The sequence below is a fragment of the Chrysochloris asiatica genome, unplaced genomic scaffold, assembly GCF_000296735.1.
Source record: "Chrysochloris asiatica unplaced genomic scaffold, ChrAsi1.0 scaffold00004, whole genome shotgun sequence".
NCBI lineage: Eukaryota > Metazoa > Chordata > Mammalia > Afrosoricida > Chrysochloridae > Chrysochloris > Chrysochloris asiatica.
The window spans coordinates 8,008,334-8,023,237 of record NW_006408522.1 but is presented as its reverse complement, the minus strand read 5'-3'; the positions used below and the strand labels follow the sequence as shown (position 1 = coordinate 8,023,237).

The following is a 14,904-nucleotide window of genomic DNA, read 5'->3' as shown; positions in this document are numbered from 1 at the left end:
ACAGTGTTTCGTTCTGTTGTGCGTAAGGTCGCTATGAGTCGGTACTGACTCGATGGCACCTAACAACAACAACAATGGAAAATGCTCTTAAATATTATTATCAGGTCTAAGATATAGAAGGGGAGAAAACAGCTGAGTTGGGGATAAAGTTATAAGACTCTACAAGAAACCCAGGAAACCAACATTGTCCTTGTTCATTCAGCATTATTCAGAGGCTCAAGACGACACTGCATCTGGACACACGTGTCCTTGTTTCTATGAACGAAAGAGGTGGAGGTAGAGTTGAAGGTTGACAGATGTTGGATCTTAATTTCAGTTATATCACCCCAGGATCTGGGCATCTTTTTCTATCCCATTATGTTGGTGGTGGTGTTGTTAAGTGTTGTCGGGCCGGTTCCAACCCACAGTGGCCCTGTATAGGGTTTCTGAGGAGCGGCTGGTGAATTTGAACTGCTGAACTTGCGGTTCCAACCGACTTTGGTGTCCAGTGCACTAACCCGCAGCGCCACACCCTATCCCATTCATGGTAAGATCCATTATAAGGTAGTCTGAGTTCTCTAGTGCTGCTGTAACAGAGATACCAAAAATGGGTGGCTTTAACAAAACAAATTATTTTCTTACATTTGAGGAGGTTCTCAGTCTGAATTCAGGCTCTCTTTCTTGACTCTGAGAAGGTCCTTGTCTCTTCGAGCTACTGCTCTTGGGCCGTCTTTATGTGGCTTGCATCTTTCTTCCCCATCTCTGCTTGCTAGTTTAATTTCTTCTATATCTTGGAAGAGACTGACTCAAGAAACACCCTCCACTAACCCTTCCTCATCAACATAATAGAGAACCCATTCCTAAATGGGATTATAGTAACCACAGACACAAGAGGTGTTGATCTGTAACAAATATGGGGGAATACGATTCAATCCATAAAATGTATGAAACAGGGATTATTGCATTTTTGTCAAACAGTAAATATTTTAGGTGTGGTCATCATGTTTCTGACACCGTACCTGACTCCGCCATCACAGTGTGAAACCAGCCATGATCAACACAAATGAATGCACGTGGCTGTGTCCCAATGAAACTTCATTCACTAACACATGATTTCATAGTGGCCTGAGTCTGCATGGCAGCGCACACACATACACTCTTGGTATAATACCCACTTAATAAAGAGAATTTAGTAATAGTTAAAGAGGCACTATAAAAAGGAAAGCTAGTAAAGGATGAGGTATTAAAAAAGAAAAACTCAAGCTAGCAAGAAAAGAGAAGGTAAGTTGTCCAAGAGAAAAATTGTTATCTTCAAACAAAACTCATAGACCAAAGTCTGAAATCTGTTTTTGATGAAAATTATTAATAATGAAATTTAAACCACAACAGGGAAATTTAAAAATATTGTAGTCAATCTCTGGGGAAGTTACTCGTCATTTTTTCCAGTTTAAAAGACATGAATGTGAAATGCTGAATTCTCTTTGTAAAATGTTTGTCATCTTATGGATTCTACCAACCTAGTGAACCAAGTTGACTCATTGCATTATTACTCTAATTGTTTTTCCATTAAAAGTTAATTTTACATGTTTTAGCCAGCAGATGGCATTTATTGAGTTAACATGCAAAGGGTAACAGAAATCAAGATGATGTCTTCGTTATGTGTTTTGTTCTCAGAGTTGTCATAAACCTTTATAAAACATAACCAGGTAACAGCTCAGTCTCCTATATGCCAACATCAGTTACTTCAAACACTCTATCAAAACAATTTTCCAGCAAAATGGTAAAAGAAAATATTAGCATGATCAGAAGAAGGAAGACAATCCTCTTTCTAAGTTTAAACCACCAAGAAGTATACTTGTTTAATAATTCGTCATAGTTTCTCATAACTTCTATGTTTTCTAAGATTCTAGAAGCTAATTAATACATTAAGAGATTTTAGGGCATACAGATTCACAATCTCTTATCTGAAATCTTTGGGACCAGATGTGTTTCAAAATCAAGCGTTTTTCAAATTATAGGACTCCTGGTGTGACGCTGTAAAATAAACACTGGACTGTAAGATCGGTTGGCTAGCTGCTCCTCGGAAACCCACTACCGGATCACTGAGTGATGATCACCTTGATGGCACTGAACTACAACATGGTTCTACAGCACAGTTTACATACTTCCAGGGTAGGGTAAGCACTGGACTGCTAACTGCAAAATTGGAATTTCAAACCTACAGTTGCTTCTCAGAAACCCTAGACAGGGTTGCAATGAGTCAGGACTGGCTCAACAGTAATTAACAACAGGGAAGTCTGGAGTAGTATCTCATAATTAAATATACTAATTTTTTAACCGCCAAATTCATTCACGTTTACAGAAAATTAAAAAAAAAATAGCTTGATGTCAGTTTAGTTTACTGCCAAATGTCTCCTTAAAATTTAGAAATAAACCTTTTAATTTTGAGCTTTACAAATTGTACATAATAAAATGTGTGTTAAAAAAAAAACAAAATTACCCAAGTCTTTCTGAAAACTGTTTTTCAGTTCAAGTATACCAACAATGTAGAGAATTTGAATATCGCCTTGTAATTGAAGACACTTTCAAGTAGTAATTCAAGAATAAGCCTAAATTCATTATTCTAGACAAAATTACCAAGAGAAATGTGCTTCCTCTGCTGTACTGAGTTTTGAGATCTTTTCAGACCAGACACATACATGGCAGCGCACACACATACACTCTTGTACCAGTATTAGGGGGATTAGGGTAGGGAGTCTTGACCCAAAGATTTGTCCCTCAAGGATTTCTGACAAGTGATTCTGATGTAAGTAACTGCGTAACCTTTAAGAACATTTGATTTTTCTTCCCAATAAAACTATGGGTCTTCGAGTTTTATCAGTAATTGCAACTCTGTATTTTAATCAGTATTGATGCCTATGTTGTTGTTGTTGTTGTTAAGTGCCATTGAGTTGATTCCAACCCAGAGTGACCCTGTATAGGGTTTCCAAGGAGCAGCTGGTGAGCTTGAACCAACCTTGCAGTTCAAATGACTTTGCAGTCTGACGCATTAGCCCACAGCGCCACACCAGGACTCCATATTGATACATATGTTGTTGTTGTTAAGTGTCATTGAGTCAGTTCTGACCTATAGTGACCCTATATAGGGTTTCCAAGGAGTGACTGGTGAGCTTGAACCGCTGACCTTGCAGTTCAAACGCTTTGCAATCTGGTGCAGTAACCCACAGTGTCACACACTGATACATAGAGAACTCTTTAATTGCTTGATTGGACTGTTGGTGCAGCACTTTAAGGTCAGTACTGGTCAGCAGTTCAAACCCACCAGCTACTTCTTAGAAACCCTATATAGGGTGGCTGAGTCTGAATCCCTTGGTGGGACTTAACAACAAAAATTATTTAAGTTCTGAAAATTATAAAAACAGATGTATAACTAAAGCCCATTGCCATCGAAATGAATTCCACTTCACAGTGGGCCTAGAACAGAGGAGAAGGGCCCCTGGGGATTTCCAAGGCTGCACCAAGTATGGGAGGAGATTGCCTCATCTTTCAGCACTGAGTAGCTAGCTGGTTACCCGCTGAGTTTACCTTACCAAGTGTGCCACCAGCGCTCCTGTGGCTGTATGTTGTTGTTGTTGTTAAATGCCATCAAGTGGGTTGCTACTCATAGCAACTCTGTACAGGGTTCCCAAGGAGCGACGTATGGGCTTGAGTGCTTATCCTATAGTACCACCATCATCAAATGAAGAGAATTAGAGGCAGTGTTCTTCCTCATATGTAATTTAAAATAACCATCACACTAAGTCATGAAACACATCTAAGACCATCCTAGGTCTGATTTTTCTCACGACTCTTCAGTGCTCTGTCCTTCCAGTGTCTGCTTTTTGTTTCTCATATCCCTGCTTTGCTACAATCCTCAGCATAAGTCCATTCTTTATAGGTGACCCAGTACTGTGTTTATGCCCAGCACTGAATCAGGAAGGTGATTGATGAACACGAGGCTTGTGTAGCCAATGACAAGACAGACTATGAAAGGCTTTTATCAGGGAACCATGCCTGTGTGAGGAGCTGAGCCAACTGTGCTGTAGGTTCTCCAGAGAAGTGGGGGCTGGGGCACAGACACACAGGAAGACAGTGGGAGAGAGAGCAATAGAGACAGGAGGGAGAGTGAAAGAAGGGGGTCGGAGGGGGAAAGAAGCAAGGGAAAGAGAGAGTAAAGACAAGGTTGGCCGTAAGCCATCTCATGTCGCTGGCCACTCTAAGGGAATTTGGCCTTTAGAGCTAGAGTTTTGCTTCTCCCAAGGATGGCAAACCTTAGGATCCCTGTCAAACGCAGTCACTGGCATGGCCCCGGTCCAAAAGCAAGGACGTATGTGAAAGTGCAACAGCTAGGGCCTTGGTCAATTCCTTTCTCTGGATTCTCCCCATGTTGGCGGTCTGGGGTTCAGCGGTCTCAGTAGTTATCTACCTTCATTTAAGGCCCTACATGATTACTCAACCAACTCTTCACTGTTACAAAATCCATCCATAGACAAGAAGAGAAAGACATAAGAGAGAGAGGCAAATGCTACTAGGATATTTAACACACACCCACAACGTTTTCAGACCTGTAAACAATGCACTGAATACTTTATTTTTTTCAAAAGTTCATATGCAAGGAGCTGACTCTCAGCGCAGTTTATAAAATACAACAGAACATTATTGCACTTTACCAATGTAAGAATTACCCTGTCCCAGGGCATTACGTTCATTTTTCAGAATACACCATGAATGCAATACAATTTCCTAAAAGATTTAAGACACTGTCAGTAGCTGTGATTCACATCAAAATATAAACTGTGAACACATATTCCTGATTCTGTCCGTTTCAAAGACACAAAACACTAGCAAGTGCTACTCGTACAGCGCTCCTTTTAGCAACCTGCAACGAACCACTGGCACACGCATTCTGTGTAAAGCTGGAAGTTGACTATGGGACATTTTTTTTCACAGGAAAAAAAAAATGAGGTTGGAAGGCAAGGACCACCACACTGTATCAGAGATCAACACATAGGACATTAGTCATCTGCATTCTTTAGATTACACATTAAGTATGACTAGAAAAAAATTTAAAGTTTTATGGTCAAGTCTTAAAAAGCATGAATAAAGATGAACTATTACCTCGCATCTACAAAAACAGAGGTAACCAAATATGCCCTCATATTCATTTCACATTCACTCAGTAGTTTGGTAACAAATACCATGCCAAAACCATCTAAACAAAGGTACATCAAGGAAATCAAGTCCTTCTGAGTACTTTTAAAGCTATAATAATTGTGTATCTCTGATAAAGGAGCCTTAGTGATGAAGTGGTTAAACATGTGGCTGTTAACCAAAAGATCAGCGGTTCAAACCTACCAGCTACTCCTTAGGAGAAACATGTGGCAGTCTGCTCTGATAAAGATCAACAGCCGTGGAAACCCAATGGGGCACTGCTGCTCTGTCCGGTAAAGTCACTATGTGTCAGAATGAACGTAATGACAGTGGGTTTGTTTTGATATCTCTGATCAGTGTAAGAGAGACGTCGAAAGGAAACATACTTTACTGAACTGATTTTTATAGATCTTCTCTATCATTTAATTTCCTGAGTTACTATATGGGCCTTATTGTGCTTATACATAAAACTAGATTTTCATTTTTCCTAATAGGTATTTAAGATTCATCTCTAGATATGCATTAAGATTGAATGTTAATTTATAATGGCCTTAAAAGTCTTTGAACTTTTAGAAAACAATTTCTGAGACTATGAAAGTATTGAATTTTTATATTTCTGACTCTTGAAAAACTTAAAGTGCAATATTTCAATGTATCAGCAAATTATAATTGTGCCATATAAGTTCATCTTGAAAGAGCATGTAAATAATTTTCAAACTTTTAAGAATACCACATTACAGAGAATAGATTATAGAATATTTTAAGGTTTGATTTGTCTATAAGTCTTTATATAATAATGCAAAGAGGGAAAACAAAGCACTGAATAAAGTTTTAATTAAAAGAAAAACAATGTTTTCATGAGAAGAAAATAGGAAACATGCCATTTCTTCCTTTAGTGGTTTTTCCTCAATTACTTGGCTTGCAAAATGTTATCTCAGTTCAATTATTGAACAAATTACCCTTAAAACAAGATAGCATCGTGCCCATTGCTGAAACCTCTCAAAGATCACCAGGCAGTCTGATTTCCTTCCTTATTGACCCTTGCTTCACAAATTTTAACAATGAAAATTTCACTCTGAATTTGAAGTAGTATTTCCTTGAGTGTTTGGCCCATTTCGGTGGCAGTATAGAAATGGATGGGGAACTTACACATGGTATCAAAAGTAATGGGAAACCCATATTCGGCGACTCCAGAAAATATATTAAAGACTGGCTGGAAAAGTTCTGTTTCGCATGAAAAAGAGTGATTTACACACAAAGCCAGGGGCTGGTTGTTCCCCAGTCGCAGCACACACACCCACATCATTCAGTGATTAAGACGGTAGCTGGGGCCTGAGAAGTCTTAGGGATGGCTGCTTCACCAATTTTTGCTGGTGTCGTGTTGACTGCGCATCCTCAATGGCATTGTACACTCTCTGTAAAGGAAAATATTCATTAAGAAGAGTAAAGACACATATAAGCCCATTTGATAAAAGAGAAAGGTACCAAAGCATGAATTTACAGAATGTTTCTACTAGAACTCTCTATTAGATAAGGACAAGAACACGCAATCTTCACATGGAAAGTAAAGTTACACCCTTCTGTCCAACAGAGTCCACAGTATGTGATTTTAAGCTAATACATTCAGCGTTATCATTGGAAGAGATTTTGAAAGAAATAATGCGTACTGTTACCTGTAAAAGATTTTTTGTCTTTCAGATTAAAAATGAGGGGGAGATTGATGAAAACTTGCTTACCCTTGCTGTGGTGGCGTCCTGCAGGTAGATTTTCCTGAGATAGCCCTGACTGGTACTGTCTCTTTTGTGGAACAGACTCTGATCCTATTTCACAAGAAGTAATGACAGAAAAGAAATTATTCTGGGAAAGGGGAAAAAAAAAAAATCACAGCCTTTAATTGAATGCTTAAATGTCAGTTCTATTTCCTAGCCAGTAGACTAACCAAATACACATACTCTGCTGTGATAAGAAATCAATCATTTTGGTCCATGGATAATGGTTCCATATGTGAGTTGTTAGAATTTATGAAATTGGATGAGTGTACACCTATCTATCTGTATAAAATAATGGTGTTCTGCAAGCTATGATAAATAGCTCACATCTGACAAATCAAAGAATCCTTCCTTCATTTCCTTGGCTGATAGATAAAATTCTTATATAATACAACATACACTAAGTCAATTTTCACCACTGATGTGAGAGAACAGCAATATAAGAGTAAACTGTAAAATCTATGCATAGTGACAATATTTTCCTAGTTTGAATACTGCTATTTCATATACCATGACACTGTTTATTTATTTATTTGCGGGGGGTGAAGGTGGGGGCCTCAGCAACACTTTACAGAGAAAACTGGTTTTCCATTCAACAGTTCAGACATATTTTGTTTTGCGAACCTTGACTGCAATCTGCACTGTGTAACAGACACTCTTCCCGCTTTCTTCCTGGGTTTCCCACTGCGCTCTGCGGTTCTTTTCCATCCCTTTCAGCCTTCAGTGCTTTATCCCTGGGCAAATACTGCCCTGGTCATCTCATATGGTTGGCTGGTCTAAGGCATGCATAGTTCCCAGATGTTGTTATTCACATTTTAGGCCTATTGTTTGGCTGAAAGTTGAGCCACAGGACACTCTTTAAATTCTGACATCCCACAATATGGAATGGTGACATGGTCGTTTACTTGTAAACTTCCATGAAAAGAAAAAAAAAAAGAAAGATACCAGTACTTGTGTCTATATCAAATTTCATGGTAAATGTTTTTCAGACAGCTAATAGAGACACAGGGTCGGAGGTTCAAACCCACCAGCCTCTCCTCAGAAACTCTATACAGAGTCGCTATGAGTGAGAACCAATTTGACAGCACTTAACAACAAACAACAACATTAGCGATAACAGCATTTTAATTTAGGGAAATACCTGTACGTTATAGAAATCAGAAGAAAGATAAAGCTGTCTATTGCCATAAAGATTTAGTTTTGGAAACCCTATATAACGTTGCTATTAGTTGGCCAGACTCGATGGCAGTGGAATAGAAATTACTATCTTTAGACTCACAACTTGCAGTTTACTTTTAAAAGGATGCAAACAAAATTGTATATTATATATTGTTGTTGTTGTTATGTGCTGTGGAGTCGGTTCCGACTCATAGCAACCCTACACAGGGTTTCCGAGGCTGTAAATCTTTATGGGAGCAGACCGCCTCATCTTTCTCCCACGGAATCGCTGGTAAGTTTCAAACTGCTGACCTGTGGCTTGCAGCCCAATTCGTAACCACTATGCTACCAGAGATATACATATACATATTTCAAAGTAAAGGGATAAAGGGAGTCTGAAAACTAAGGAAAAGATGGGATATTTACATTGAAATTTTTGCTACTATATCTGTATAATTCAAATAAAAGCTCTTCTATAGATAATGATGGGAGAAGAATGTAAAAATATTACCCAATATTTAAATTGTACTGTTGTTGTTGATACGTGCCTTCCAGTCAGTTCTGACTCATGGAAACCCTGCATAGTGTTTCTGAGGAGTAAAGAATGGGTTTGAACTGCTGACCTTGCAGTTAGCAGTGCAGTACTTATAAATGCCAAATATAACAAAACATAGGTATTTTAGAAACAATATTTATTTGTGCCAAAACCCTTATTAATATTCTCCTAAAAGCTACGGAGAAAAGAATGAAGTTGTCAAGGACTTCATTCTTCTTGGATCAACTATCAACACTCATGGAAGCAGCAGTCAAGAAATCAAACAACATATTACATTAGGCAAATCTGCTGCACAAGACCTTTTTAAAGTGTTGAAGAGCAAAGATGTCAGCTTGAGGACTAAGGTGCGCCGGACCCAAGCCATGGTATTTTCAATAACCTCATATGCATGTGAAAGCTGGACAGTGAACAAGGAAGACTGTAGAAGAATTGATGCTTTTGAGTTATGGTATTGGAGGAAAATATTGAAAATGCCATAGGTTGCCCATAGAAACAACAGAGCTATGTTGGAAGAAGTGCAGCCAGAGTGTTCCTTAGAGGCCAAGATGGCCAAACTTCGTTTCTCATACTTCGGACATATTGTCAGGAGGGACCAGTCACTGGAGAAGGATATCATGTTTGGTAAGGTGGAGGGTCAGAGAAAAAGAGGAAGACCCCCAACGAGATGGATTGGCCAAGTGGCAGCATCGATGGACTCAAGCGTGGCAACAGTAGTGAGGTTGGCCCAGGATCGGGCAGTGTTTCGTTCTGCTGTGCATAAGGTTGCGATGGGTCGGTACCGACTCGATGGCACCTAACAACAACAACAAAAGCCTAAGTTGGTGTGATGCTGCAGGATCAGCACTGGACTGCAAACCACAAGGTCGGGAGTTCAAGCCTACCAGCTGCTCCTCAGAAATCCTACAGAGGGTCGCTATGAGTCGTGATCATAGCATGAGAAAGCAAACAAAAGTTACACAGATAAATTAGTCACATCTATCCTTACATAACACATCTACTGCTAGTAAGAATCACTGTTGCTCTTGTTAGGTGCCCTTGAGTCGTACCAACTCATAGCGACTTTATGCACAACAGAATGAAGACTCTGCCTGGTCCTGCACCAACCTCATAGTCACTGTTACATTTGGGCCCACTGCTGCTGCCACTGTACCAACCTATCTCTTTGGGGGTCTTCCTCTTTTTTGCTGGCCCTCCACTTTACCAAGCATGTTGTCCTTTTCTATGGACTGGTCCCTCCTGATAATATGTCCCATGTATGAGAGATGAATTCTCACCATCCTGACTTCTAAGGAGCACTCTGGCTGCACTTCTTCCAACACAGATCTGTTGGTTCTTTTGGCAGCCCATGGCACTTTCAATATTCTCCTCCAACACCATAACTAAACAGCATTAATTATTCTATGGTCTTCCTTATTCATTGTCCAACTTTCACATGCATATAAAGCTACTAAAAATACCACAGCATGGGTCAGGCACACCTGTCTAATGCATGAAACCTGTTCTTGAGATTATCTCTAAATTCAAGTGTGATATGTCCAAGGTCATATTTTGGCTCTCGTGTACTTGTTTTCATTTTCTTCAGCCTGAACTTGCATATGAACAACTGATGGTCTGGATGGTATGTTTCACAGTCTGCCCCTGTCTTGTTTTGACTGATGATATAGAGTTTTTCTACAATCTGTTTCCACAGATGTAGTCAATTTGATTTCTGTGTATTCCATCTGGATAGGTTCATGTGTATAGTCATCTTTAATGTTGTTTCAAACAGGTATTTGCACTGAAGAAGTCAACGGGTACCAGTTCCCTGCACCTACTGAGAAGAAATCTGCAGGTGGAAGCAAAATACAGTGATCTCTGAATCGACCCGGCAACAGGCAGCCAGCAGCCAGAGTCGTCAGGCTGGAGGGCAGGGCCACAGCCAAGTGAAGGCAGTGACCGAGAGCTAGAAGCCATGGAGCAGCGCTCCTGAAGGGAGAGGTGTGATCAATTTTTCATCTTTCACTTTTCATTTTTCATGTATCTCTCCACTTCACACTGATCGCACCCTCAATGCACAGCCCAGACACCTTCAGGCGGGCAGGAGCACACTCCCCAAAGGGTCCAGCATTGCACCCACTGTTTTCCAATGGCACATAGAGGAAATCCACAGGCTGCTTCTTATGACATTTTGACCCTGGGAACCCATCCAATAGTTCACCTAGGTGGGACTCTTTGAACAGCCAAGGCCAGTGAACAGTGTCAATCACAATTTTATTTTTGTTTCTGATTGGTGGTTTCTGTCTCTGCTTTTATATTGTTTCTGTCTTTGGTCCTTTTGGTCTCAGTCTTCTCCCAAGGGTGGGAGCTTTCTCCCCCTACCTTACCCAAGAAGAGACAGCAACTGTGCCCATATAGCCAAGCTACAAGCATACCCTATAATACCCCACCATCTGGACAAGAGCCAAAACCAGCTCCTAGGCATTACACGTGAAAAGGGAAGCCTATCTCCAGATCACATCCACCAGGAGATGCTCAGCAAGCTTAACAAAAAGCAACATACATCAATTTAAGCATTAAAAACTCACATAATTGTTGAAAATGTCCAAGAAAACACAAAGATATCAACACATGTCCCAAAACAGAAAAAAGTAACTGAGACAAATGAGCTGGAAGCAATGACTTTCCAGTAGACGAGCAGGCTCTGGATCTGCCTGAGAAGGAATTCAGAAGAATATGGAAACAAATTCAAATGGTTCGAAAAGGAGTGGAGGAAAATAAGGAAAAAGTCAGGAGAGTGCTACAGGAGCAATCAAGCAAGATAGATAATGGCATTGGGAACAATCCAAAACCTGCAAAAAAGAAGCCCAGATGATTAGTAATAAAATATCAGAAAAATGGAAAGGAGCACTGGTAGCGTAGTGGTTACGACGAATCGGGCTGATAATCTCAAGGTCAGCAGTTCGAAATTACCAGCTGGTCCAAGGCAAAAAGATGAGGATTTCTGCTCCTGTAAAGATTCACAGCCTTGAAAACCCTGTACAGGGTCGCTATGAATTGGAACCAACTCCATGGAACATAACAACAACAACAACAACATCAGAAATGGACAATGCACTAAAAGGGCAAAGGAGCAGAATGGAAGAGATGGAAGCCAGAACCAGCAAGCTGGAAGATAAATCTCTCAATACTGCTAAGATAGGAAAGCAAGCAGAAAAAAAGGATTAAAAAATCAGAAGAGAGTCTAAGATTCATGCTGAATAACATGAAGAGGAATAATTTAAGAATTATTGGCATTCCAGAACAGGAAGAATCACACAAATCCACAGAGGAGATAGGCGAAGAGCTACTGGAAGAAAATTTTCCTAACATCTTGAAGACGAAAAGATAAACATTCAAGAAGCTAAAAGAACCTCAGGAAGCATAGACCCCAAAAGAAAATCACTAAGACATACCATAACCAAGCTCTCCAAAATCAAAGACAAGGAGAGAATCCTAAAAGCAGCCAGGGAAAAGAGAAGTGTCACCTACAAAGGCAAGCAAATCAGATTAAGCTCTGACTTCTCAACAGAAACCACACAGGCAAGAAGGCAATGGGAAGACATATATAAAACCCTAAAAAACCCCAAAACTGTCAACCAAGAATTGTCTATCCAGGAAAACTGTCAATCAAATACGATGGTGCAATCAAAACATTCCAGGATAAAAAAAAGCTAAGGGATTTTGTTAATGCCAATCCAGCACTTCAAAACATCCTAAAGGGAGTTCTTCAGAATGAAAACCAGCAAGAACAGACAACAACCAGAGATTGACAGACGTGGCAACACCACTTCGAACTCGGTCGATGGATAGCACAATTCAGAATGGAACAGAATTACAGCAATGAATTCAGAGGACCTGTGAGGCCAACCAAAGGTCAAAATATTAACAATATTAAAGAAGGGAAAAATACAGGAACAGAGATCCAGATAGTGAAGAGATCGAGTAGATGGCAGGATATAATAGACTGTCTTAAACGCAGGGAAAACTTAACAGTCGATAGGGTAACCCCAAATAAAATTAATACTTCACAATTTACCATGAAAATGAAGATCCAAGCAGAACAAGGAAACATTAAAACAAAGAAGAAACCAACAAGAGATAGCACAAAAAACATGAACGCAACACAAGAAGGCATGCAGAACAAAGGAACAAACAGCACCACAAAAATTTAACATAATGACAGCAGTTCATCCATACCTATTGATAATTACACTGAATGTCAATGGATTAAATGCACCAGTAAAGAGACAGAGAGTGGCTGAATGGATAAGAAAACAAGACCCTTCAATATGCTGCCTACAACAGACACACCTTACACACAAAGATAAAAACAGACTAAAAATTAATGGATGAAAAAATATATACCAAGCTAACAGCAATAAAAAACAAGCTGAAGTGGCAATACTAATTTTTGATCAAATAAACTGTAAGGTAAAAACCACCATAAGAAATAAGGAAGGACACTATCTCATGATTAAAGGGTCAATTGAGCAAGATGAATAACCATAATTAACATCTACACTATAAATGAAAGAGCACCAAGATATATAAAGCAAATTCTACTAGAATTGAAGAAAGAAATAGATGAATCTATAATTATAATGGGGGATTTTAAATACTGTGTCTTCTCCCCTCTTTTCTTTTGTTAGTTTTGCCAATGGTTTTGAAAAGGGATAGAACAACCAGAAAGAAACTTGACAAAGTTACAGAGGAACTAAACAACACTATCAACCAACTGGACCTCAGAGATGTGTACAGAGCATTCAACCCAACAACAGCACAATATACATTCTTTCCAGTGCATATGGAACATTCTCCAGAATTGACAATATGTTAGGTCACAAAGCAAGCCTCCATAAATTTACAAATATCAAAATACTACAAAGCATCCTTTTAGACCAAAATGCCATAAAATTAGAAATCAACAATAAGAAGACCAAGGAAATAAAGTTTCATGCATGGAGATTGAATAACACCCTGCTGAAGAGCGACTGGATAATAGGAAAAATTAAACATGAATTCAGAATGTTCCTAGAAACAAATGAGAATGAAAACACAACATGCCAAAATCTTTGGGACACAGTGAAAGTGGTGTTGAGAGGACAATTTATTGCGATAAATGCGCACATCCAAAAAGAAGAAAGAATCAAAATTAACACATTCACACAACATCTCCAGCAACTAGAAACAGACCAACAGAGTGAACCTACAGTCACCAAGACAAAAGAAATAATAAAGATCAGAGCAGAAATAAATGAGATAGGAAACAGAAAAACTATAGAGAAAAATCAATAGGACAAGAAGCCGGTTATTTGAAAGGATTAATAAAATTGACCAACCATTGGCAAACCTAACAAAAGAAAAGAGGGAAAAGGCACAAATAACTCACATTAGAAACTACATGGGCGATGTCACAACAGAACCAAATGAAATCAAAAGGATAGTAACAGAATCCTGTGAAGAGTTGTACTCCAACAAATTTGAAAACTTAGAAGAGATGGATACATTTTTAGAAAAACACAACCTACTACCTAAACTCATACAGAGTGAAGTAGAAGACTTGAACAGACCCATAACAATAGAAGAAATTGATCAAGTCATCAAAAAACTCCCAACCAAAAGAAGTCCAGGTTCAGATGGCTTCAATGGTGAGTTCTACCAGACATTCAAGGAAGAGTTTTCACCAATTCTACTCAAATTATTCCAAAATATAGAGGAGGGTGGAAAACTTCCTAATACATTTTATGAAGCAAACATAATCCTCATACTAAAACCAGGGAAGGACGTCACTAAGAAAGAAAATTATAGACCAATATCCCTCATGAACATGGACACAAAAATTCTCAACAAAATCCTAGTCAACAGAATCTAGAAGCACATCTATTAATAGAATCTAGAAGCACATCTATTAATAATAGATTCATCTATTTCTTTCTTCAATTCTAGTAGAATTTGCTTTATATATCTTGGTGCTCTTTCATTTATAGTGTAGACGTTAATTATGGTTATTCATCTTGCTCAATTGACCCTTTAATCATGAGATAGTGTCCTTCCTTATTTCTTATGGTGGTTTTTACCTTACAGTTTATTTGATCAAAAATTAGTATTGCCACTTCAGCTTGTTTTTTATTGCTGTTAGCTTGGTATAAAAATAATAAAAAATAATACACCTTGACCAAGTGGGATTCATATCAGGGATGCAAGGATTGTTTAACATTAGAAAAACAATCAATG

The 14,904-nt window shown here is 38.9% G+C and overlaps 1 protein-coding gene across 2 annotated transcripts in view; it reads right to left on the bottom strand.

Annotated features, from left to right (window-relative positions):
• Positions 1-6,482: 6,482 nt before the first annotated feature.
• VPS13C (vacuolar protein sorting 13 homolog C (S. cerevisiae)) overlaps positions 6,483-14,904 on the bottom strand; it is a 249,499-nt gene continuing 241,077 nt past the window's right edge. For both annotated transcript variants that reach the window (XM_006831581.1, XM_006831578.1), the window contains 2 exons: positions 6,906-6,989; positions 6,483-6,584 (listed from right to left, as the gene is read on the bottom strand). In XM_006831581.1, the coding sequence (XP_006831644.1) occupies positions 6,483-6,584; positions 6,906-6,989 (186 nt within the window). The remainder of the gene's footprint in view (positions 6,585-6,905; positions 6,990-14,904) is intronic.